This window comes from Fusarium keratoplasticum, chromosome 11 (genome assembly GCF_025433545.1).
Source record: "Fusarium keratoplasticum isolate Fu6.1 chromosome 11, whole genome shotgun sequence".
Classification (NCBI taxonomy): Eukaryota; Fungi; Ascomycota; class Sordariomycetes; order Hypocreales; family Nectriaceae; genus Fusarium; species Fusarium keratoplasticum.
This window is the reverse complement of record NC_070539.1, coordinates 509,531-534,968: the sequence shown is the minus strand read 5'-3', so window position 1 is coordinate 534,968 and position 25,438 is coordinate 509,531. Positions and strand designations below refer to the sequence as shown.

Genomic DNA, 25,438 nt, shown 5'->3' with positions numbered 1-25,438 from the left:
CCGTCACCGGCCGGAACAAGTGTGTCCGATCTTCCACCATCCTCGCCTGGGGTGTCGTTCGGCCGGCCCCACACGACGATAGCGTCATCCCATCACTCAACGGCTTATCGAGCTACCAGAGCAATCCTGTGGCACACGTTTGAACTTGTCCAATGGCCTCGAGTCCTGCTAGTAGCGAGGTTACGAATGAAGACCCGACAGGGCCACTTTCGTCAGCCTCTCATGCCACGATAACAATCACACCTCACAATGCCGAGGCCAGACTTGCTTTCTCAGAGGTTGTGGACTGGCTCGTTGAAAAGTCTCAGGAGGGCCAAGATGATAACGATGCAAGCTCTGAGAGCAACGCAAGAAATCATGCGATGGGCTACATATGGTCACCACTCAGGCATGTTCGAGATCCAGGAGTTGGGAAGCTCATAGAACAGATGAATACTGGCCAGCTCTCATCGTCATCCCCAAGCTCGTCTTTCAGCCATCGTTCGCCGACCAAAAATTCCAGTGCCGCCGTTGCCGTAGAGGATGACCATCCTGACACATACATCCGGACTGGCTGTTACTACATTGATCTCAGACGCCTACCAGGGAGCCCTTTTCGTGGGTGGTCGGCTGGAAGACGAGGCGCACGCAAGGGGCACAATGAGTTTGTATTATGCTTGCAGAACTCAGCCCTGCAGGGCATCCGACAGCATCACGCCCTCTTCCAAATCCATGAGACTGGCAGAATTCTTTTAAGGAAGTTGTCAGATCAGGGCTTTGTAGAAGTTGATGGCGACACTTTGCAACCGAGAGAATTTCGCGTCTTAAACAAGCACTCTTCCTTTATCCGACTAGGTCAGTTGAAGTACGAGGTTGCATACACACGCTTCAGCACCACAAAAGAGTACACCGAAAGGCTCGCACAGTACATACTGCAGTCTATCGATAGTCATTCTATCACCCTTGACCTAAGTCTAACTCCTACTCCAGCAGCCGGAAACAGCATTCAGGTTGGCCAGTGGACTCTCACCAATGCAGGAACCGTCGGCTTAGGGGGCCAGGGGCGTGTGAGCGTGGCGATCAACAAGACTGGAGAGGTCGTCGCATTAAAGAGAATGTCTGTGTCCAAAATCAGAAACACTCTAGAGAGGCGCCAGAGCACACTTGAGGTCCTCACACGAATCGCAAACGCGGCGAAGAACAATAGCATTGTGCGACTTCGGGAAGTCATTACGGATGACCCCAGAGCAAACAATGACATAGCCGACGTGTGGTTTGCGTTGACGCCTTTTGCACGCGGAATATTATCTCAGTGGAGAGCACCTGTGCAGTCAGTTTTTGCCCCGTGGGTGAAACTGCGACGCTGACCCCCCTACCCAGACTAGACATGGCTCAGACAATGGTTGTATCCTTGCTGGAGGCAGCCGACTTTCTTCACGCCAACAAATGGATTCACGGGGACATTAAGCCCCCAAACATTGGGCTTCATCACTGGAACTCGGAAAATGCGTCCATTGTGCTTCTTGACACAGAAGACGCTATCTATGCGCCCCAAGGTTATGCACTTTCAACACCAGGGCGCTCCGGGACAGTGGGGTGGTTGTCACCAGAGCGGGAGATGGGGCAATTCGATTACTCAACGGATGTCTGGGCCATAGGTGTCGTAGCTTTACGGATGCTCCTCGGGAAGCATCCATGGCAGTTCAGCATCAATCCTTGGCGTCAAGGACAAGAGTTTGAGAGCTATCGTGGGCGATTTCATACTGAGTACGATCGGGTGACGCAAGTGATCACCTCAAACTATCCTGGTAAGTTATATACTCTAGCTTACGAAGCGATGTTAACACGACACTAGGAAAGCTTGGAACAGCGATACTCCAGATGATTCGACATCCTCATGCACGTGTCGAAGAGCAGGCTCAGAGGAGACCCAGTTGTCGAGAGATTCTCAAGGTCTTGGGGGGCTCAGAAACAAAAACTAAGAGTCCAGATGGTCCGTCAACCAAACGAAGTCGTTTGGATGGGTGATGTGCCATACTTGAGTATCAGTGGAGGCCTCAAGCATCACCCACCCTGTAGCTTTGATGCATCATTATGCACACAGCTTCTCACTGCCATGAAGCGTCACTATCATGTTTTTTTGAACCAGTAAGCGGACCATGAAGTTCAGTGCCTTCATCTTCCGTCTTGACCACCCGTTTGTGACTTTGACATGAATGTGCAATGGGTGAGCTGAGAATATCTATTTCGGAGGTGTTCTCACATCCGATTGGAATACTCGTGTCTCAGCCACAAAGGGTTGGCGGCTGGCGCGGCAAACGTAAACTCTCCTGGCTTTAATGCCATTCATTAAATGGCGTTCCCTTGGCTAGACCAATTCCGTTTTCGTTCTGCAGCTACTTGTGTGATACTGCATTTTACCGGGGACTCAGCTCCCACTGGAATTGGTTAGGGGACATCGCCGACCTCGTCAACGCAACCGAGGTTTAGTGGCTGTCAGCATGGCCAGATGTGAAAAGCCGGGGCTGCGGGCCTTTGTGTCACTCACACTTTATGAAGTAACGTTGAAGGGAGCTGTAGACGTGAACTAATATGAGATTCCAACAGATATTGATGCTTTGAACTAGACCCGGATAACCGGAATGTCTGCCGAAATAAATGAGCTTGAATGGGAACCAGCAACCAACAACTTCTCGCCCAGACCCAACACTCTCTTGGCCCTTGCGCTGGGCATTCCCATCTGTCACACGTCGCATCCCAGCCTCATAATTGAGGCATTTCCCACGGGCGGGGTAATGTTTGCACATTGTTTGTGACATGTAACCAACCAACCCAAGTCCAGAGCCTGCCTGCCAAGATGCAATAACGTGGAGTAGTTCCCGCGTGGTAAGAGGCAAGGGACAAGGGGGCCTTTGACCGGGAATACTGCAGCCCCGCGTCCAACCGAGCGTGTCAGATAAATGATATGACAGTAGCTGTCTGTTCTTCTTGATTCTTTTCCGAGTGTCAACTGTCTGCCGAGATGTCTGAGCAGCAAGCAACGAAGGAGACCGAGGCCACTGCGGTCCCGCAAGCGCAGAGTGAACCTCTCCCTGGTGTTTTACCTGCCCAGCACTGGGCCCAGATAGCACAGGCATGCGCAGATCAGCGGAGAAAGTCACGATTAGCGAGAAAGCTAATCCCGTGACCGACAGACCCAGGACCCCGATGACGATGCGGACTCGGCTATTGAGGATAACGCCAGTAGCACGGCTTCTTTGTCTTCATCTATCCTCCAGTATCGGACGATCCACGGCCGGACGTACCACAGCGATCGGGGAAACGCTGAGTATTGGTAATAATGGCGGCCGTGTCCCCAGTAACAGCTCAGAATCTTACCTTGTCTGTCCAGGGCATCAAACGACGAGAGACAGAATGAAGCACTTGATATCATGTGAGCGTGGCTTTTCCGCACTTATGATAAAGCTAACAATCTTCAACAGTCATCACGTTCTCACACTCTCTCACGATGGCAAACTTCATCTAGCCCCTTTGAAAGATAACGTTGAGGTGTGTTCATTCCCTAGACCTATCAAACCCGCAGTCTAACTGTGCATTAGAAAGTCATAGACATAGGAACAGGCACAGGCGAGTCGTTGCAATGTTCACAAAATTAAGGACGCTGTCCCTTGAGGCTAATACGACTCCTTGTGAAGGCATTTGGGCAATGTAAGCTTCTCAGGTCTCCCTCTCAAGTTCAAATAATGAACGGTCATACGCAGCGACTTTGCCGACGCGCACCCCAACGTAAAAGTAGTTGGTACCGAAATCTCGCCCATACAACCTAGCTGGGTGCCACCAAATCTTGAGTTGTGAGTCTGGACCGGGCATCTGTATCGCCTTTTCCAGTAGCTGACATAGCCTCCAGTCAAATGGATGACTGTACACAAGAATGGACCTTTGAAGAGAACTCCTGCGATTTTGTGCATATCCGATGGCTGTTCGGAAGCATCATGGACTGGACCGCTCTCTTTGGGCAGGCTTACAAGACTCTGAAGCCTGGCGGATACATCGAGACACAAGAACCTTCTATCCGCTTTGAGAGCGACGACGGTACTGTGAACGAAAAGACCGCCATGGGCCAGTTTGGCAAGATTTTTGTTGAAGGGGGCAAGAAGATGGGCCGTACCATGACTGTCCTGGAGGACGGTATTCAGCGCAAGGCGTTGGAGGAGGCTGGGTTCGAGGCGATCGAAGAAGCCAACTTTAAGGTGCGTTCAGTCACTGAGGTAGATCACTTCGAGCTTCTAACTCTGGATAGACTCCCATCGGATCCTGGCCACATGACCCAAAGCAAAAGGAGATTGCGAGGTTCCAGCAGCTCGCTGTTGAGCAAGATACAGAGGGAACAATGATGTACGTGGCGGCCCTGGCTGGTTGGTCCAAAGAAGAGGTCACTATCTACATTGCTCAACTTCGGCGAGAGTTCCGATCCAAGGATATCCATGGATACTACCGGCGCAAGATTCTCTGGGCACGGAAACCGGAGACAGTTGATGGGTAATCAAGTGCCGAGATGGTCATCTGACCCAAAGGGAGCTCTAGAACTCGGGAAAGTAACATGCAAATGATACGAGGACGTAACACAGTGATGGATAGCCTACGCAGACTCTTCTATATTCAGTTTGCCTCTAACACAAGAACCTTTTTCTAAAGTCGAGCTGAAAGTTCAGACTAGAATTGTTGTCCCAAAACTCCTGACCGTTTACATTATATCGAACGCAAAGGAACATGGGCTTCATCTCAAGATCTACCAGTTCTGCCAGCCCGACTGTAAACGTGAATACGTCATGACCTTCAATCTCGCGGCAATGCTGGGCCGTAACTTCAGAGATGGTATTCCAGAAGTCCATGGTGAATCGACACACGACAGACTTGTGGTAGGCAAGATTGGCCACCACGACAGTGCCCAAGAGATTCATGCTGTCGTTGGAAAGGTAGATACGATCCAGTCTAACAGGTGCGGTCTCTTGAGACACACGAGAGCGAGGAAAGTTGGGTGTGGAGAGCTCCCACTCGTACGGACCCAGCTCCTGTGGGGGCAACGAGAAGTAGCAAGATGAGCCGCCCATGATAGGCGAGGAACCTGCACTCACCGCTATAGGACGCTCGGCTTGGTTAAAGTAGCGTACGTCCTCCAATACTGGACCGAAATGAACCGCCTTGGGGGAGGTGGGGGCGCTTGCACTCCGCCGATGGACACAAGGATGAATGGCGGGGCGGACTGGATCCGTGGATTTCCTACGCTCCCTCGCTCCTCTCCATTGATCGACCTTGTCCTGGCTGTTGGAAGTGAAGGACTGATGCTCCCCTATGAAGTGAGCCGGCATCAATCCTCCTCCGCAGCCACCTTGGCTCGCCCTGAGCCTACGGCCCAAGACCCCCGTGCTGAAGCTCGACCGGCCATCGTCACTTGAGGTTTTCTGGCCTTTCACGTCGAAACCAACACCTGCTTGCGAGCAGTTGGAACGCAAAAGCCAATTGGCGAGTTGCCGCAGCTCTGTTGATGTCTTGTCCTTCCTGCCCAGGAAATGTCGAGCTTCTTGGTTGGTGGAAGAGGGGGTGATTGCCGTGATACCCCGGTACTGGTGCTTGACTGGCTGGCTTGGCGGGGGCGTGATCGGCGCCCCGACGGCCACATGGCTTTTCTCCGTGTGCGTGTCCTGCAGGGTCCTTGCACCCACTGCTTCGGCGCAGAGGAGTGTAAGTGTGTGCAGAGCATGGTGTGGGGCTGACGGAATGGGTAACGGTCGCTCAGGGGCTCGATTGGCGTCGACAGAGACGGCTGAAGAGGAACAGGAGGAAGAAGGTGATGGAGGAGGAGTAGAATAAGAGTAAGAGGAGGCTGAGGAAGAAGAGGACGAGGGAGAGGAGGAGTGCCGTATCGGAGGAGTGTAAGGCATCACTATGAGGACGTCTGCCTACTATCTGAGTGGCTCAACAATGTGGATGAATTGGATGCTCGATGATAAACAGGAAAAGCTTAATGCTGTGATTCACAGACACGAGGTTGGGAAGCTCGCAACATATCCTTTTGAGCTGAAGGCCGACCACAGCGTTGAACCGAATGGCCCTGATAAAAGACATCCGAGATGAACCAGCTATGATAGATGGATGGTACGATTCGACAGGCCCCGGAATACCCCAAGTCCAGCTCCAGAGTTCTTCGTTCTTCACGGGTGGGGGTGGAAGCTTGTCGTCTGGTCCCCTCACAGCGATGGTCCCGAACTCAGACTGCTGGGAGGCTGTTGACTCACAGGATGTTACCCAACTTTATGCGAGGCTGGGGTTGAAAGCCCCAACCAACAAATCTGTTTGGCTTTGCACATTCCGACCAGAGTCAGTGGTAGCCAGCCAGCCGGACAACGTGAGAGGATGAGGCATTACAGTGCAAGCTGGGTCTTGGGATTGTGATACTTTGGCCTCAACGACGTCATGATGATGATCTGGTGGACAGATGCGTGGCACAATCTTAATCCGCTGGTTGACCCGCTGGCCGGCCCGTCTCGCTTGCTGAGGTGAACAGGGTCCAGAACCCCGTGCCCTGTGAGGCTTTGCATTACGTCTCGCCATACAATACAGGACAGTGCAGCGAGCGTGCTATGTAATGCATGGACCCGTATACACCATGATTGTTCCGGTCCTATCCGCATGGTTAATCGAACCACGTCCCACACAGTACTCGGCACTTGGTGGCTCTCATCTCCCTCCATCACGGGGTCTAGACCTGAGGCTCTGAACCCCGAAAAGTAATCATGCCCCTTTGATTGGTCCGACCGGCATTTTTAATTGCCCTCCCGCAGGTGGGGAATAAGCTCCTTCATGCTGCGGCTGAGAACTGCATCTCCAAGTTGTTTGGGACTGATTGTGTGTGACGACGGTGCCACTTCCCGCTGCCGAGGCTCAATGCCCCCGGCAGTGACGAGGGCTACGTAAGTTTGTCACCATGAGAATTAGCACTCGGGCACTTTTGCACCTCTTAGGGTTTCTATCTCTAATCTTCCACGTGTATGCATGTCTTTAAGGAGGGTGACTATCCGAAACCAGGCTGTTAATCGTCATTCCAAGAGTTGACCATTGGATGCCCAAGATTTGATCCAACCCCTTTATAGGGAGACCCCGTGTGCCACATGTGTCGACTTGGAGGAGCTTGCACACGCCAAGAGGACGATTCAAGCCCCGACCGGCTGGGGACCGGCTGGGGACCGTCGCGGCCGGCCCCGGTCATCCACACAACGGCTAAAGCTCCCTTGGCCTTCCCGGCTCTTTTGGACGGCGAGTGGCGACTCATAGATGCTTGGTGGAACGATCCCAGGGTCTTGTAACGGGATCCATCGGCCTAGACTTAGCCTCATGAACCGATATCGCGACGCCTTGATCAACATCTCGATCTGCCTCACTGCCGCGCCATTCACCGATGGTCTTGGGAGATATAACATCACGGGCCCGTCTAGAGAGATCTATGGCACGTCCAAGCGCTGCAACAAGTCAATTCCATCTTTGAACTTGTGTAAGAAATCCAGAATGGACTCACTCCATACACTACGACTCTTGAAGCCAAAGACATCCCCCCTCGACATTGACGAGAACTTTGGGGTCTCCTCTTGGGAGGAAAATCAACTGCAGGTGAGCCGCCTTTGGCGTGTTTCCAGACCAAGCCAATGCACATCATCCATCACACCCCGGCCCTGATCCCTGGAAGAATGTTACCACCGTACCCTGACTCTTGCTGCCGCACCTACTCTTGGGTCCTGCTGACATCGGCTGCTATAGATGGCATTTCAATCACCACCATGGGAGCAAGGTAATCCCTTGACTGTACCTCAGATAACACATCTCGTAGGTGCTCACGCAACTTTTCCACGCAGTGCCCCTTTCCACGGGAACCTGGGATGCGGACGGATCATCAGTATCTGAGTACTTTACCCAGGATGCTATCTTGGCCTATGGGCTGTCTGATATCCTGTTAGCCGATCCATCACCTCTTTCTGCGGCTGGCCTAGAGGTAGACGCGAGCGACGCCAACTGCGGCGCCAGCCCGGAGCATCTTCTTTTGGCCAGCAGCCCTCTTCCGACAAACCACGATTTCCTAGAACACTCGGCACACCGGGGGCCTAGACGCCCCCGTGGTTCAGACTTCACGCTGAGGACGGCTTCCGAGAAGCCAAAGAGACTGGCGCGTCACCGCAAGCCAGTCGGCCCGTCGATGGAAGCCAGTGCCCGGGAAGGCCACAATCTGGCCGAAAAACAGTACCGCATCCGACTCAAGGCACAGTTTGAGGCTCTCCTGGCCGTGCTGCCGGTGGCGAAGAAGTCCAACGATGTCGACCAGGCTTCCAGGGTGATTCAGGGCCAGTGCTTCAGCAGAGGCGAGGTGCTGGACGCCGCAAGGGAGACCATTTTGAAACAGGAGAACGAGATTGAGGCGCTGACTGCAAAACGTGATCAACTGGAAAGAGACATGGCAACCTTGGAGCGGGTCCCACAGCGAGGCCGAATATGATATGCATGTTGGACGAACCAAGAACTGCTCCTGGCCTGTGGAATGGTTGCGTTTAGAGTGGCACTTTCGCCGTCGGCTGAAGGGAGGTAATAAGTACGGCCATGAGTGGCATTGGCCTAAGCGGGCTACGGGTGGCCTTTTGCAAATTAATCCATGAGTTTCAAATGTAGCCACAGCTGCCTTTATCTGCATTCGACTGGGAGGACGCTGACAGGGCCTCGTTGTCAAGGTGGCGAGTAAGATCTGTGAGATGGACAATTCGTCGTTGAGTCGGAGCAAGTCGCAATTCAAACAAAGAAGGGCATAAAGTCGTCTGACGTGTCTTGTTCCGCGGTTGTGAGGGGTCCCGAAAATCATCGGGTTTGTTGGGCAGAGAGCCTCTAATGCATCAGACCACGCAGTTCTATACAGGCCACGAGGGCATCGAGGCCGGCCATTGGAAGCCACCTGTCAGCATAACGTGGTTTGCGTTGCGTAATCGCATGTAGACCCTGTTGGTGGCTTGGGGATAACAGTCACTCCGTGCGAGCGACATGCATTAACAGACGATAGTGGCATGGTCAAACTTTTCTGCCTCCTCAATCCCTCAACGACTTGGTGTGCTCCTGCTGACTGCCCAAGGACCAGCCCAGAGGTTAGTAGCTTCTCGATGCCACGATCCGTCTGATATCACCGTTGCTGATAATAGGGGAGAGGCCTTGGGGGACGCGACGTGTGCTCTCGGGCTAGACTTTGTGTGACTCGCCCTCCGCTTAGACTTTGGGCTTGCAACGGTCATGAGCTATGCGGCATGTCGACCAGACCCGAGTCCTCGCAGACTAACATGCAAACCAAGCTTCGGGGATATTATCTACTAATCCGGCTAGGACCCCACGATTCATCCAAGGCCCTGGACGCGCTAACCCGGCCCGTCCTGACCTCGTCACCTCGCCCAGACCCACGAACCATAGCTATAGCCAATAGATGATAGGGACTGACGTGCGCCGCTCGAGGCCCCGCCCTCCTGATCTGCCGGCGCACACAGCCTCGACATCTTCCACGGACCTCCAGTGAGAGGGATGTCGAGGTTTGGATGCCTTGCTTTCCCTCTCACTGCTGGAGATCCGTGAAATATATTGAGCCCAGTATGTATGAGACTATCTCTTCCACATCGGCCAGTGGTGGAAACTTGTGCCATCAGTCAATGGATGAGATTTGTCCTGCACGGGACCTACAATATGAAATACGCTGTCCTCTCATTCCTCATCGCCCTGCATTGTCTCACCACATCAGCTGGCTGAAGTAGAAACGCGTGGGCTCAGGCTGTCAACTGTTCTCCGGGCTTCTTTCTCAATGTATTCCCGGATAGGCAAGCAATCGCAGCCAGCATGCTGCAGTAGCTCCATCCTCGTACGGAACACCTCTTCCTTGAGAAAGCTGTAGTAGGAGGAAAGGTATTGATTGTGGCTCCGCAAAGCATCCCCCTGTGCGACCAAGGCCTGTGCCTCGCTCTTCCTGCGCTGGCGGGATCTTTCCGCCGCAAGGCGGTTGCCTTCAAGACGCTTTCGGTAAAGTTCTTCATCAGACATCACAGAACCCCTGCGGCCACGTTTTGATGCCCCTCTTCTGCCCTTGCGAGGGACCGCCTTTGAGTTCCGACCATGTGACATCCTCCTGGGTAGTTCCCGGTCAAGACCGGACGCTGGGTCTCGTTGTTGTTTCTTGCTACCAGAGCTGGGAGCGCGCCCCGGCTCTTCGTATTTGGGCGAAGAGACGCTCGGTGCAAGCTCTGTGATCTCAATGGCTTGCTGAAGGTTGACAGGAGCGGGTACTAAATGTTCCAAAGCGATGTTGTAGCAGAATCTGTTGATGGCCGCATCGTCGACAAACATCTCTGATCTTTGAACTGAGCTCTTCTGCAAGTCAGATGCTGCAGGGGAGCTTGTCGTGAAAGATGGGGCAGAGGAGAGCAGCCAGCTGTCAGGGGTGCAAAATGCAGCCGTGTCCTGAAAATCGAGCGAAAATGAGTCGGGGTCAAAGACTTGCCCATCGCTTATAAGCCCATGCTGACTAGGTGGTTGGTCAAGCTCAAAGAAGCCAGTATCGAGGATGACTTCCGTGTCTACCATGGTAACGGTGCAGTTGTCAAGGTAGCGAACGTCGTTCGTGGTCGGTGAGACAGGTCGTAATATCCAGGCGTTGGCTTCAGTCTTGACGAGTTTGGTGACGGCGGTGAATTGATACAAGCAGGGCAAGCCGTAGAGCGATGTGTTTCTGCCCGTGCTCAGGGCTTGGTGCTGCTGCATGAGGTCTAACAAATACTGGCTGGCGTGGTATATCTGCCTCCAAGAAGCTTGGAGACCCGGTGCAAGAGAAAAATGAAGCCGGGATAATTGAAGATCAAGTCATGAAGATCTGACAAGGCACAGCGGATTAGTTTAATGGTACCGCCATGGGCCACTGTTCCTCGATATGGAGCAGGTCTCTTGACCACCGAGTATCTGGCCATTTCTGGGACGAAAGGTGTGACCAACGCATGTACCGGGAGATGTCGCACAGTAGCTAGCACTCTAGCCACGGCCATAGGGAACTCATGATGACCTGACTTGCCTCACGAGAATAAGTTTTCTCCAAAGCAGCCCTGTACTGTACTACGCAGGATTAGAGATAACTCAGAGCCAACAGCCTCAGCCACGGACAGGGTTACAGTACGGTGCCGTTCGTGTGGCAAGGATAGGATTAGCGGGCGTACAGTGCTGTGTTGTGACTTGGGATGCACCAGCCCACGGAGATTAGCAAAGGAGAGACAACAGGGGCATCGGGGTTGACAAGTCAGGAGTGGACGACACCAGCAGCAGAGCAAACTAGCGCCGTATTGGAGGAATTGTCGACCTTGGCTAAAGTTTGCCTGATATCATGGGGCATTGGATGCATTGGATGGCAAGATGCCCTGGACAGGCACTAGTTGGACGGAGCACGTGGAGGATGAGGGGTTCGGAGAGGCTCCTCCCTCCTAAGCAAGGAGAGAGCTGCCATCAGTAACAGGGTATCAGATGCTGGCTCTATTGTATGATTTCTGGTATACGGCCACTATCATATCATACCCCGACTCTTCGCTCTATGTCGGAGTTCGCCGAATTTTGTTGTATGCTGCATCTCAGATCTTCACTCACACTCTGGATATCAATCAACTCCAGAGCCCGAATGCTTTTTCAAATCTTGAACCTTGGATAATTCTACTTCTAAAATATTAACCATCAAGACAGCCAACATGTCTACGACTTCTGGTCTCGGGGGACTGTCAGCTTTTAGGCGACGATGTCATTTCATCCCACTCATTGACGTCGAGGACCAAGACTTGACATATAACGGCCAGACATTGAGCATCCAGTTTGAGACGGGACGGCAAAGAGCAATCCATGCTGCCCTTAAGACGAGCTCTTCGCCTTATCCACCAGACAAGAGGGAAGGGCGCGCCACATCCGGATAAGCACTGTACGTTCACTTCTTCACCTTATCTGTCGTCGGTGACTTGAAGGAAGGTATCTAAAGCAAAATATGGTAAGGTGCCAAATGATTCATCCCCAATTAGACCTGCTAAGCGGACAAGCAGAGTGTATATTGTATTTCTACAACTCGGGTTGTGGTCTAGGTAAGTAGTGGTGAGCAACTGTTGTGGGCGATGAAAGCTACAAGACATCATGTAGTTAAGGCTGTCTATTCAGTAGCCAGACCATGAATTCATTTTAGCCTCTATTTCTTGACATCAAGGATTCCGCCAGTGCCGCAGGACGCTAGCAAGCCCAAGGTGTCGACGATACCGCCGTGGAATTTGGTAAGGATATGTGGCGAGACAATTTTCGACGCGTACTTGGGATTATATTCGACGTGATATACTACCCGGATCGAACAACATACTATGGTTTCCTCGATCAATAAACTCGATAACCCTGCTTTACGAGTGTTGATGTATCTGCCAACCAATCAACCGAGACATAGGACTCAATATTCCTCGCCCCGTTCACTGGATCGCCAACACTCTTAACACGGCAGCATTGACATAATATGTCGCATACAGAGGGCAAACCAGGTTTTGGAATACTCGGAATGGTCCTAGTGATCTTCAATCTATCATATCAAGAGCGAACAGAAATCTATGGTACAGGTATGCATTGCCGAGGTTGCAGGTATTTTAGCGAGAACTCTACTGATTAGCAATATTGTTACATTTATTACTTGGACGTTTGATTCCAAAATTTTGGCCAGGGTTTGTTCTCATACCATGCTTCTGTGACGAATGATGAAAGGTCGTTCGTTGGTGATAGATATGGGGCATCGTTACTATCTATCGGGCTTCAACTATATCAAAAAACACAACAGGGCATCGCAAATTTGTTCAGTTCCCTTAGAATCTGTCTCGTCTATCCTCCCATTGACAAATTTGACTTTGAAGGTCGTTGACGAAATGTTATCAAGAGGTAGTCTGGCAGTCTAATGAATACAGGGATATCATCATCACCACAATGCAATGATTTCTATTAAAGCCTGGGTTGATGTAGACAATAGTTCAGATGCCGCCCACAATAGAGAACCTACGAACTAACTAAATTACTAAAACCACCATAACCCACAGAGAGATGCTACGAGGGCTGTCATCAGAGGCAAACTTCAGGATCGTGAGACCGCTCAGTCGGGTCAAGGGGCATGTGAAAATCGTCCAAGCACGAGGTTATTAACTTCCACCAATGTCCCTGTTATTTTTGAGCTGGGTACTTGTCGAGATGTCGAGGGCCTTGGTAGTAGACTAAAGACCAAATGAACAGCCAGCGTACTTCATCTTGGCGCTGGCTAGATGTGTAGTCGGGAACTAAAGGCTGTCATGACAATGCCGGCGCACGATTGACACGGCAGCCGCCGAACCCACATGATTCAGCCTACCGTACGATTGCGGCCAAGGTGATAACATGAAGCTTATTTTGGCCGTGGGCAAGTCTGGAAGGTATGGTAGAACCTGTGGGCGACGCTTGGCATCAAGGTTCAGCCAGTGACTGCTACTGTACGCAACTTGAGGTTAGTTCCATGATCTGATGCAAAGGCTAAATAATACCACTTTTGCGCCGCAATGACGCACCTATCCTGCGTGGGCAACATGTTAGAGGCTCTTGACTGGCCGTCTGGCGCATACCAGGTTAAAAGGGGATCTCCACCCACGCTAGGCCCCTTGTCAGGAGCACAAGCTGTACTGTGCATGATCGCAGCGAGCATCCCGCTCGAGTCTATTATGGTCTCCAAGTTTCAGATCGCAATCGTTGGCGTTGGCCAGGTTGGCGGCGCAACGGCCTACGCACTCATCCTCAGCTCCCTCGCCAGCGAGCTGCTGCTTGTCGACACGGATATAGAGCGCAGGGATGGACAAGTTCAGGACCTCCGCGATGTTGCCTACGGTTGCAACAGCGGAACACACATACGGGCAGCCACACACCAAGAGGCAGCCAAGGCCGACATGATTGTTGTGACGGCCGGATCAAAGCACACCATAGGTAGGAGCAAGAAGCCGAGGCCTAGGCTGTATGCTTACTCGACTACTTCCCAGGTCAGACCAACCTCGACTACACGTCGAGGAACATGTCGATTATTCGCGAAGTAATGGACTGGATGAAGCCCCTCAGGCTGGACACGATTCTTCTCATTGTGGCAAACCCCAACGACCTCCTCACGTCCCTCGCCTGCGAGCTCTCTGACCTTCCGCCCTCGCAGGTCTTTGGCTCGGGCACCTATCTAGACTCGGTTCGGCTCCGCGGGTTGGTAGCTGAAAGGTCCGGGGTAAGTGTCAGAAGGCGGTTGCGCTCCTTGAAAGGCCCTGTGCTAAGAGAAACACCAGGTCTCAACGGACAAGATAGACATCTCGGTGCTTGGTGTCCAAGGAGATTCCGAAGTTCTGGCATGGTCGACTGCAACCATCAACGGCACGCCCATCGATAAATCGGCCGCAGCCGAGACTCTCAACCGCGAGCAGCTGGCGTATGAGTGCAAGCACCGATCGCGCAGCATCATCCGAGCAAAGGGTGCGACCCCGTTTGGGCTCGGCTCCGTCGTGGCTAGCATCTGTGCCTCGGTGCTCCTGGACAAGGGCGATGTTCACCCAGTCAGCCACCACCAGAAGGAACTTGGTTGCTGCATCAGCCTACCTGCTGCCATTGGGAGACATGGAGTTGTCGGTACTCTGCAGAGGCCTCTGGACAGCGAGGAAGAGTCCAAGATAGCCCGGTCATCGGCGGAGCTGAAAGACATGATTGATTGGGTGCATCATAGCTACTAAGTAGGACGTATGAGGTGATTTGGGGCAGATTGAAATGCATCTATGTATTTATTTGGAGTTATATAGTGAGATTTAATGACCAGGTTTGCGACACGCGTGGCTTACATGGGGATAAGTACTTTCATGCTTGATAAAAGGTGACTATCCTCAGGGGAATTGTTTTTGGAATAAACCGCTTGTTGTTTCTCAAGCGACAGTGAGCGCCTCTTTGTTACACCTCAAGCCTGTCAGAACGGTGGTGTATATAGGCCAACCAAAAAGACACTCGATGCACGCTTCCACATGGAGGAGCCGTTACAACACAATAAGAGAAGGTGACACTCTCAATTAATGATCGACGGCTTAAACTGAATAGCTCAACTATAGTCATACAAGCCCCCATGCCATATTGTACCGTGAGATCAAGAGCAACATGCTCACTCGGGCCTCTCGGCCGCCACCGCGTGTCTCTTGACAGCGACGAAGCTGTCAGGACTTACTGAGATGGAATCAATGCCCGCGTCAACCAGGAACTTTGCAAACTCGGGATGATCGCTCGGCGCCTGGCCGCAGAGGCCAATCTTGCAGCCCTTCTCACGGGCGACCGAGATGACGCGGGCAATCATCCACTTGACGGCCTCGTCCTGTTCATCAAATAAGTCGGCCAGTTCGCTAGAGTCGCGGTCGACGCCGAGCGTCAACTGTGTCAGGTCGTTGGAGCCGATGGAGAAGCCGTCAAAGTGCTCGGTGAAGCTCGAGGCCAGGATGACGTTGGAGGGTATCTCACACATGACATAGACCTGCAAGCCGTTCTCCCCTCGCCGCAGCCCATTCTCTGCCATGACTTGCAGGACCTTCTTGGCCTCGGCGACAGTCCGACAGAAGGGAATCATAACGATGGCATTGGTCAGACCCATCTCCTCGCGGACTCTCTTGATGGCGCGGCACTCCAGTGCGAAGCCTTCCTTGTATAGCGGCGAGTAGTAGCGCGAGGCGCCGCGGAAGCCTATCATGGGGTTGTCCTCCTTCAGCTCGAACTGGGCGCCGCCGATGAGCCCGGCATACTCGTTGGTCTTGAAGTCGCTCATGCGTATGATGGCGGGCTTGGGGTAGACGGTGGCGCAGAGAGCTGCGAGACCACGCGATAACTTGTCGACAAAGTAATCGGGCTTGGTATCATAGCCGGATGTGAGTCGAAGGATCTCTTGCTGAGCCTGCTCGTCTCTGAGCTGGTCGAAGTGGACCAGAGCCATGGGATGCACCTGGATGGCATTGCTCACGACAAACTCCATACGAGCGAGGCCGATGCCGTCGGTTGGGAGACGCCACCAGCGGTACGCAGCGCCCGGGTTGGCGAGGTTGAGCATGATCTTGGTGCGCACCTCGGGCAGGCCGGCCAGGTCGACCGTCTGCGTGACAATGTTCGAGATGCCCTCGTACACGAAGCCTGTGTCTCCCTCGGCGCACGAGGCCGTCACGTCCTGACCCGTGTGCAGCACGTAAGTGGCATTTCCGGTGCCAACTATGGCCGGGACGCCCAACTCGCGGCTGACAATGGCGGCGTGCGAGGTGCGGCCGCCGTGGTCGGTGATGATGGCAGCGGCACGCTTCATGATGGGCACCCAGTCCGGATCCGTGGCCTCGGTCACCAGGATGGAGTCGTCGACGAACTGGTCGATATCCTTGGCCGACTGTAACAGGCACAGTCGCCCAGAGATGGCTTTGTCGCCGATGGCGAGGCCCGAGACAAGGACTCGGCCCTTGTTGCTAACCGAGTAGGTTTTGAAGACGGCAGCATCACGTCGCGAGTGCACCGTCTCGGGCCGGGCCTGGACAATGAACAGCTGGCCCGTGATACCGTCCTTAGCCCACTCCATGTCCATGGGACATCCGTAGTGCTTCTCGATGGTGCATCCCCAGCGTGCCAGCTGGAGGATCTCGCCATCGCTGAGGACGTAGGCGGCCCTCTCCGCCTTAGAGGTGGGCACGTTGCGTGTGCCGCGATGGCCGTCGCCGTAGATCATCTTGACCTCCTTATCGCCGCACCTCTTGGATAGGATCGGAGATAAGCCGGCGTGGGAGAGCAGTGGCTTGAAGACCTGATACTCGTCTGGGTTGACGGTGCCCTGGACCACATTCTCCCCGAGGCCCCAGGCGGCGTTGATGAGCACCACCTTGTCGAAGCCACTCTCGGTGTCAATGGAGAACATGACACCCGAGCCACCCAGGTCGGAGCGCACCATGGCTTGGACGCCGACCGAGAGGGCATTGGTCGTGTGGTCGAACCCCTTGGCCTGGCGGTAGCTAATGGCCCGATCGGTGAAGAGAGACGCGTAGCAGCGTCGGCAGGCATCTAGGAGGGCTCGCTCGCCAGAGACATCGAGAAATGTTTCCTGCTGGCCGGCAAAGCTTGCGTCTGGGAGGTCCTCGGCCGTGGCGCTGGATCGCACAGCAACGCTGAGGCTCTTGACACCGAACTTTGCACACAGTTCGCGATAGCTGGCTTTGATGGCGTGGGAAGTGTCTGCTGGCCAGCCGCTGTGACGGAGGAACAGACTGCGTATGGCGTGGCCCGCCTCGGCCAGGGTGATGGAACCATCCTGCCACTGGGCCATGAGGGCATCTATCTTTCCCCGGATGCAGTTGGCGTCCACAAAGTGCCAGTATGCGATGGACGTTGTGGCAAATCCGGGAGGCACCGCGATGCCCTCGGTGCTTAGAGCCGTGATCATCTCGCCCAGAGAAGAATTCTTGCCGCCAACGAGGGGACCATCGCTGCGCGACAGGTCCTCAAAGTTACGGACCAGTGGTCCTTCAGTCTCGATGTCATTCATGGTGCCCCAAGTTGGCTCGTTTTGACCCATTTCTGGTTGAAGCTTGCTCGTCCTGTGGCCGAGGGCTGATGATATAAATAATAGTATCACTGCAGAGCAGATCTTACAGTAGCGGTCCAAAGGTGCACCTGTCAAGTGGAAGCCACCATAAAGAGAAAGGTGGACTTGCAGTAGCAGTCCGGCATTGCGCCTACCCTCCCCTCCCCTCCCATGATGCATCTCGTAAGTCAACTCACAGAGGCAAAATGATGATAGAGACATGACGCATGAACAACGCTTTAACCCAAGCCTTTCTTCAAACTCCATACCATCGTCGTGATTCCTTGGCCCGTAGTCTTTGATGATATCACCGGAACGTCGGAGCCGTCTGCCCGTCCGACGATGTCCAGTAGCGAGGTTGTAGCTTTTCCTTGTGTCAACCCTGTTGACCAATAGGCACTCGTAAACTTTAACCACAAACTTTCCGCTTCGCCGCGTCTTCTTTGAGTTTCGGGAGTTGATCATATCATGCCTCGGCCTTGGTTCTTGATGATATGTTACGTCTCCTCCTAACGCCGACAATGGCAACACCTCCAAACTCTTATGCTAAGCCACCGGTTGGTGGTGAGGCCTCCAGCCGTCAATACCCATGGCATCATGGTCATGTAATCCTTAGTCATGCTACTCAGTCGGTAGTTTGGGCCGTTGTTCCAACCGTTAGCCATGTCCATGTCCGTGTACAACTGGCCCTGTACCGTTTCTCGTCCCGAGGCCGTAACCATTCGTTAGAAGTCTCACTTCATCAGAGACGCATTGCCATAAACTCGGCCTCAACTGTCTAGCATAAGTGAGGACCGTGTCATCCATGCCTCATCCTAACCCGACTCTCTGGCTTCATCCCCCTGGCAGCAACTGTGCCGCTATCGGTGAATGCACACCATGGCCTTGTTCACAGTTGGCGATTATCTCGCCGAGAGGCTCGCCCAGATCGGCATCCGCCATCACTTCATCGTGCCTGGGGACTACAACCTCATCCTCCTAGACAAGCTGGATGCACACCCACTCCTAACTGAGATTGGCTGCGCAAACGAGCTCAACTGCTCTCTAGCAGCCGAGGGCTATGCCCGTGCCAAAGGCGCCGCCGCATGCGTCGTCACATACAGCGTGGGTGCCTTCTCGGCCTTCAATGGCATCGGGAGCGCCTATGCAGAGAACCTGCCCGTCATCTTCGTCAGCGGAGCTCCCAACACCAACGACGTGGGCCGTCGCCTCCTCCACCACACGCTGGGGGAGTACGATGTGGGTTACCAGCTGGAAATGGCCAAGGCCATCACCTGCAGCGCCATAGCCGTGCGCACCGCTGCTCAGGCGCCCGAGGCTATCGACCGCACCATACGGATGGCCCTCTTGAAGCGGAAGCCGGCGTATCTCGAACTGCCCACAAACCTGTCCGGAGAGCCCTGTGCCCGGGCCGGCCCTGTCAGTGCCATCCTTGAGCCGACGCCGAGCGACGGGCCGACTGTGGATGCGGCCATAGACAAGGCATCCGAACATTTGGCCACGGTGAAGAAGCCCGTCATTCTCGTCGGACCCAAGGTGCGAAGAGCGGGCGCCGAGAAGGAGCTGCTCTCCCTGGCAGAGGCTATCGGGTGTGCCGTCGTTGTCCAGCCAGCAGCAAAGGGCTCGTTCCCCGAGGACCATCCCCAGTTCGCGGGCACATTCTGGGGCCAGGTCAGCACGCTCGCGGCCGACGCTATAGTCAACTGGGCAGACGTGCTCATATGCGTCGGAACCGTCTTCACCGACTACAGCACCGTCGGATGGACGGCTCTGCCCAGCGTCCCGCAACTGATAACTGATATCGACAGCGCATCCACAACGGACCCGGCTTCCTACTTCAGCCGTGTCAGAATGTGTGACTTTTTGTCTAGGCTGGCTGAGGCGGTTAGACGGAACGACTGCACCATGGCTGAGTATAACCGGCTGCGCCCTGACTCACCCTTGACGTATCGGTCCAACGAACATGGCAAACTCACCAGGAGGGAGCTCGAGAAGCAGACCCAGACCCTTCTGACCCCGGATACAACAGTCTTTGCCGACACGGGTGACTCATGGTTCAACGGCATCCAGTTACGCCTCCCGACGGGGGCAGATTTTGAGATTGAGATGCAATGGGGCCACATAGGCTGGACTATTCCCGCCTCGTTTGGTTACGCTCTGGCGAAGCCCGAGAGGAGAATCGTGGTCATGGTTGGCGACGGCGCCTTTCAGATGACAGTCCAGGAGGTCTCGCAGATGGTGCGGTTCCGCATGCCCATCATTATGCTCCTGATGAACAACAGAGGCTACACGATCGAGGTTGAGATCCACGATGGGCTATACAACCGGCTCCAGAACTGGGACTATGCGCGCATGATACAGTCGTTCAACTCTAGCGAGGGCGGGGGGCGAGCTCTTGGTCTCAAGGCCCAGACCATCGAGGAGCTGTCTCGCGCTCTTGAGAGAGCAACGGCGCATACCGACGGGCCAGTCCTCATCGAGTGTAATCTCGATCAGGATGACTGTAGTAAGGAGTTGATCACCTGGGGCCACTTTGTCGCGGCGTCTAATGCCCGGTGCCCGGCCAAGGATTGATGGACGAGGCTGTTTACGGCTGGTTGTTAGATGGGGTCTGGAGAATGTAGCTTAGGCGATTAGTTTGCAATCATGCTCATATGAATTATCCCTTCTTGGCTTGGTGTATACTTGTGAGCCATCTCCTGTCTGTCATGTTCATAACTTAAGAAACTAATCACAACTCTTAGCTTTGCAAATAATAAGCATATTCTTACTATAACTTATATAATTACTACTACATTTCGTGTTCATATTAGATATATTAATTAAACTTATAAGTAAATTATATTAATTAGTCTTATCTTATTATATTTAAAATTGTTCAGGATTCAGCCTTTGTGGTGATCAAGGCCGTTGGAAGTGATGCCAATAACGAAACACGAGTGTCCGCACATGAGTAACTACATATTCTAACAACCGCTTGTGATGAAATACTCCAACAGCTCGGGTATGCCAGGTTTCAGATGATTAACGCGACCCATGTTTGTCAACACTCCATCACGTTAATGAAGCTTTCTGGACATATGGCAGTTCCGACCACTTGGCACAGTAGGCGGATTACCACGACGTGTCTGATCTGATTGCATTATACTGAACAACCCATGACTTTCCACGTTGCAAGGCAGAAAAGAATCGGCCAAGGATGGAACATTAACATCAATTATCAACTACAAACTCATTCGGAACATTCAGAGTCTGGACATCTGTCTATCTACCTTGTCAGTCCCTCACCCTTGCTCCGTCCGGCCGTGCTGACGCGACGGTGTCATTAAGTGAATTGAGCAGATGGGACAGGTGTCGTGCCTCCTCATGAACCATTGGGAAATGCAATCTGAGTGGAAATTATGCTCGCAGGGTAGATGGCGGACTAAGTCGTCATCCTCGATAGTGTCCAAGCAAATGGCGCTATGCGGATCTGTCAGTCTCGGCAAACAGGTCTGTATACCAAAAAGTGAGCGCACCAGATCACGAGTGAACCCAACCTCGCCCATGGTGGGAGTCTTGGCCTGGCTTCTAGCTGCTCCCTCATCTTGTTGCAGGCCTTGGGTGGAGCAATAGAGTCTAGGCCTCTTCTGGCGGAGTCGGTATTGCTAGATGAGCCAGAGCTCTCTGTACTGGAGAATTCGTCATCATGTGGGGACCGGAAGTGTCTAATGAGCTTGCGCAGTCTTGATTTCTTAGCGAATGGGGACCGGTATCAGCGGATTGTGTGTACCTACGCGGGGCTGAGAAGGACGGTCAAAACTACGGCCACCAGGAGTACGGCGGGGAAAAAAGCCAAGGCCTGGTTGGGTGAGTTGTCCCCCTCGTTTGAGGGGGCGTCGGGGTGCGTGTCGTTGGTTATCACGGGCATTGCGTAAGGGGCGAGGTGTGGTGGTCGTCCAGCAAACGAAACGAAGCACGGCAGTGCGAATCTATACTTATGTGCTCTGCGCCATGACGGCCCCTGCTACGTATGTCTGGGCTGACATTGCCGTGATGCCTTATCCAACCCGTCGACCGGGCCGGGACAGTGATGATCTGGGGTTAAGGTTGGCGCCGTTACTTTGCCATCGAACCACCTCATGACAGATGCTGGACAAGAGTGTGACTAGTCAAGTCACATGGTTCCTAGTTCAACCCCTCATCTAGATTCATCGTGCAATTGTCCATCGGAGTAGAACGGAGAATATCAAGCTCAGGAGTCATATCACACGAACTCAAAGGTGATTCCGCTGTTTTTAGTCCTCCCTGAGCAGGCACAGCTTACACAGGAGTGCCAAGAATTTAAACTGTTCCTTTTGGTTTATGTTAGCTCGCGGCTTTGGCGTTCATAATGTCGTTAACATGATGGTGAACTGATTGATGCAAAAGCACATCATAAATGACATGACGTCTTCTTCCCCAGGAGGGCCCCGCCAACTCACACGGAGCTTCCTAACTAGATTGCAGAAGAAGCACTTGCAAGTACAGAGGAGAATAAAAATCGCGCTTGCTGACTTGTCTCCTTCAAGCAGAGCTTCTTTGGCTGGAAGACTGTGAGGTACGATAAACCCTAGGATGCCTGAGTGCCCGCTCGGGGACAAAGCGCTTGCCCATTTCGTGTTCTAGAACATGACTACACAGTGAGGGCTACTCGCTTTGTTGAAGAGTGTGGTTCATATGCCAAGGATGAATAGCTCGGAGGCAATACTTGCAGTCTGAGAAGGCTTGGAATTTAGTGGAATCAGAAGAGTACCCCTGCAGGGATGCAGTTATTTCCTAGTGACTTCTCATCAGTATTGCCGGCCGCGGCGGTGTACCCTTTAAGAACGGTCAAGGATGCCTTTGCCTTAGCTTTGATGGCCTGAAAGTTGAGCTTGGCAGCTTCTGGAGTTGACTTATATTTCCCGACCCCAACCCTCGTTTGGAAGTCCGAAGCAGTGGTTGGAATGACACTGTCATCTGATGCTACCCTACGGCGATACTGGGAGATATGACATTGTTCCGGTTCTGATTGCCTTGTTTCCTGACTGTAACTCAGCGTTGGGAGCTGCATTCAAGCAAATGCAATCAACTTGCGCACTCTTGTAAAAAGAAACTGCAAGTTGTGATTTTTAAGCCGTTATGACAGAGCACTCGTTCCTGCCCCGACTTTTCCACAAATACAGCGACAATGCTGCTCCAAAGCCTCAACACCACGGCTTTCATCACCAACCACCTCCACGACCACCACGAGTTGACAACGTCAAAAAGAAACCATTGGAGGGCACAGAGAGACTTGCTCCCGCCAGGGCTTGAACCTGAGACCTTCGCATTACCCATATTACAGTGGAAACTGAAGTATTAGTACGACGCTCTAACCAACTGAGCTACGGAAGCCATCCGAATGGTTGGCGGGTGACCCGCTCTTGGATGGAGACCGGAGTTGCAAATTGGGTTCAGAATGCTCACTGGGACGGTGCAAGTCCTCCCTCCTCTCATAGGTTGTCAAGACTGTGTTTCATGGACTCGTCCTGAGTTGTGAAGGCTGTATAGCTCTTGACTTAGTGGCCTTGTGAGAGTGTGATCAACTTTTTAGTTACGAAGACCACTTGCTGCTTGCTACTCTTTTGATCGCTAGGTGTGAACATCGCCTTAAGGCGAGTGGGATGATGGGGACTGAGCAATCCCGCCAGACTGAACAGAGAGGTCAAAATGGTTCTTGTGAAAACTCGATCGGGTTACTTGGGCCGCTCAGGAGTTGTTGGGAGGTACTCGGTCAATCGGGAAACATTATTGACTGCAGCTCTGTTATACGCAAGTGCATGAAACCCTGGGGTGCGGTACTGAGTCTGTGTAAAGCAACAATAGATAGTCTAATTCTAGATAACCGAACCAGATCGGATTGTAAACTGTACTTGGAGAGTGAAGACATACCCACTTGACACTCATCAACCAAGAGCAAAGCGTCCTCCAGAGCTCAGCCTTGCTCAGCCCTACCATCTCACAGCCCCATTCCATGCTGACGCGCAGCGACGGTCTTCCTATTGGTAGCATTTTTGCGAGCCATCTCGGCGATGACTAACGGACAGTCTAAGCCACGCAGCTGAAATGATAAAACAGGCCTTCACTTCGCGACTTGGCTTGGCGTTTTTCTTTGTCTTATCACTCTCATCATACAGCAAACACCATGTCGCGCTTCATCAGACGCATCATAAATCGCCGCTCATCTAAGCACCTGGATTACGAGGTCGACGATTCACCACAAGGCCCAGAGGAGAGAGCCACGATCAACAACATGCAGCGCATCAAAAAGCCGAAAAGCATGCCCTGGCACGCCCGCCTCTCTGGCTCCGACATGACCAAACTCCTCAAAGGCTTTCGACCATCCGACATGGAGCAGAAATGGGCCATTGCCGCCAGTGGACCAGATAACAAAGGCATCATTGACGTCCATCTTTGCAGAAGCTGGACCGGGTCCGAGATCTACACCGTCAGAGTGCGCGTCTTGACTAGTGAGGATGGCAAGCCTGGCGATCCCGAGAAGGATGGAGGCGAGATTTTTGAGATTTTGTACGAGACAAGCAAAAAATTCGACAACACATGTGAGAGTGAGGTGGAAGATATGGCAGTTGCGATCTGTCAGGGATTTTTGGATGTTGAGTTGAGGAAAGGACCTAAGCGGCCAAGGCCTCTACTAGAGGTTTAAATTCCTATAGGTACGTTGTGCTCTAAGCGGAGGGCTCGGATGAGGTCCGTCACTCAACAACTGCCGAATCTGAAGTGTTTTTGTAGCAACTGATTTGATAGCCTTATTCTCACTGTAAATCAGTCTGTGAAGGGAGAGTTGGGAGCCTGAGAGAGTGTTTGGTACCTTTGATACTTCCCTGACTGGTAGTTTTGAGAGATGGTGTCTTCCTTGGAGAACATCTTGCCACCACCGGGCGAAGCTGATTCCAGAAAGTCTGAAGACAACACGGAACTGTCTCATGCTTTCAACTTTGATATAGCATATGCGCGGCTAGAAGATGGAATCAGTGACGAGCCGCAGCTGTCACCTCGGAGCTTCTTCCCCACATCGCTTAAGCTTGTCTGAGCCACGATCGCCTTGCCGGACCAGCACGCACCGAACTCGGAACTATGCAGGAGACAAGGACTATGTGTCTGGCAAATTTTGAGCCATTTTTACAATTTGAAGATATATTGGCCACATTCTCATGCGTGGCTTGCGTTCTAGGTCTCAGATTGAGCTTGGCGTTACGTCAACTTATTGCTTCGTTGGCTCGATGCAGAGCCTGGTCGCGTGAGCATCGTAATCATTTGGAATACGGGCAAGCCAAGTGCCGTAGGGGAGGCCTTGTGAGGGTCAAAATGGAGAGTAACTGCCAAACTTGCATATTGATGTCCCTCAGTCTCCTGGTCTAATCACGATGACTTCACGGCGTTGAAGTGCCTGAAGTGTGACACATGTTGATAGCACAGCCTCCGGAGCCTTGTTTGATCTAGTGAGAGATCTGTTTTCTGTAGCTACCTTATTTACGCCTCAAACAGGGTGCATTCCACATTGGTGAGCGTTCCTGGCGGTCATCTGGTACTCCCTTGCCTAACCTCCGCAAATCGACGGCGAGCAAACAAGCACCTTGCAGACGCACAGCTGTGGTTTCTGCCTGACAAGAGTCTAGACGGCTTGGATGGCGCTGCTGCAGCTGCATACCCCTCATTCAATAGTGTCCGAGAGCCGCCCTGCTTTTCAGCTTGCACATTGCAAAC

General features: G+C 52.9%; 8 protein-coding genes across 8 annotated transcripts; 5 read left to right on the top strand and 3 right to left on the bottom strand.

The window, feature by feature from the left end:
- Positions 1–152: 152 nt before the first annotated feature.
- NCS57_01297900 (Autophagy-related protein 1) lies at positions 153–4,522 on the top strand (the record flags this gene model as incomplete). The annotated part of the gene is made up of 11 exons (XM_053062633.1): positions 153–1,309; positions 1,360–1,787; positions 1,835–1,932; positions 3,174–3,313; positions 3,371–3,412; positions 3,462–3,528; positions 3,579–3,621; positions 3,675–3,687; positions 3,741–3,830; positions 3,887–4,229; positions 4,280–4,522. 11 exons carry the CDS (start codon positions 153–155, stop codon positions 4,520–4,522), a joined length of 2,664 nt encoding a protein of 887 aa, XP_052907528.1.
- Positions 4,523–4,649: 127 nt separating this feature from the next.
- Positions 4,650–5,474, bottom strand: NCS57_01297800 (uncharacterized protein; the record flags this gene model as incomplete). Its single annotated transcript, XM_053062632.1, has 1 exon — positions 4,650–5,474. The coding sequence occupies exon 1, from the start codon at positions 5,346–5,348 to the stop codon at positions 4,650–4,652; it is 699 nt and encodes a 232-aa protein (XP_052907527.1). The 5' UTR covers positions 5,349–5,474.
- A 2,068-nt stretch (positions 5,475–7,542) lies between these two features.
- On the top strand, positions 7,543–8,521 carry NCS57_01297700 (BHLH domain-containing protein; the record flags this gene model as incomplete). Its single annotated transcript, XM_053062631.1, has 3 exons — positions 7,543–7,644; positions 7,792–7,822; positions 7,887–8,521. The coding sequence occupies 3 exons, from the start codon at positions 7,543–7,545 to the stop codon at positions 8,519–8,521; spliced, it is 768 nt and encodes a 255-aa protein (XP_052907526.1).
- A 5,101-nt stretch (positions 8,522–13,622) lies between these two features.
- Positions 13,623–14,819, top strand: NCS57_01297600 (uncharacterized protein; the record flags this gene model as incomplete). The annotated part of the gene is made up of 3 exons (XM_053062630.1): positions 13,623–14,040; positions 14,094–14,323; positions 14,382–14,819. The coding sequence occupies 3 exons, from the start codon at positions 13,623–13,625 to the stop codon at positions 14,817–14,819; spliced, it is 1,086 nt and encodes a 361-aa protein (XP_052907525.1).
- A 416-nt stretch (positions 14,820–15,235) lies between these two features.
- Positions 15,236–17,632, bottom strand: NCS57_01297500 (Pyruvate, water dikinase; the record flags this gene model as incomplete). Its single annotated transcript, XM_053062629.1, has 1 exon — positions 15,236–17,632. The coding sequence occupies one exon, from the start codon at positions 17,630–17,632 to the stop codon at positions 15,236–15,238; it is 2,397 nt and encodes a 798-aa protein (XP_052907524.1).
- Positions 17,633–18,541: 909 nt separating this feature from the next.
- Positions 18,542–20,245, top strand: NCS57_01297400 (Pyruvate decarboxylase; the record flags this gene model as incomplete). Its single annotated transcript, XM_053062628.1, has 1 exon — positions 18,542–20,245. One exon carries the CDS (start codon positions 18,542–18,544, stop codon positions 20,243–20,245), a length of 1,704 nt encoding a protein of 567 aa, XP_052907523.1.
- Positions 20,246–20,955: 710 nt separating this feature from the next.
- Positions 20,956–21,581, bottom strand: NCS57_01297300 (uncharacterized protein; the record flags this gene model as incomplete). The annotated part of the gene is made up of 3 exons (XM_053062627.1): positions 20,956–21,133; positions 21,190–21,396; positions 21,448–21,581. 3 exons carry the CDS (start codon positions 21,579–21,581, stop codon positions 20,956–20,958), a joined length of 519 nt encoding a protein of 172 aa, XP_052907522.1.
- Positions 21,582–23,846: 2,265 nt separating this feature from the next.
- On the top strand, positions 23,847–24,377 carry NCS57_01297200 (uncharacterized protein; the record flags this gene model as incomplete). The annotated part of the gene is made up of 1 exon (XM_053062626.1): positions 23,847–24,377. Exon 1 carries the CDS (start codon positions 23,859–23,861, stop codon positions 24,375–24,377), a length of 519 nt encoding a protein of 172 aa, XP_052907521.1. The 5' UTR covers positions 23,847–23,858.
- Positions 24,378–25,438: the final 1,061 nt, after the last annotated feature.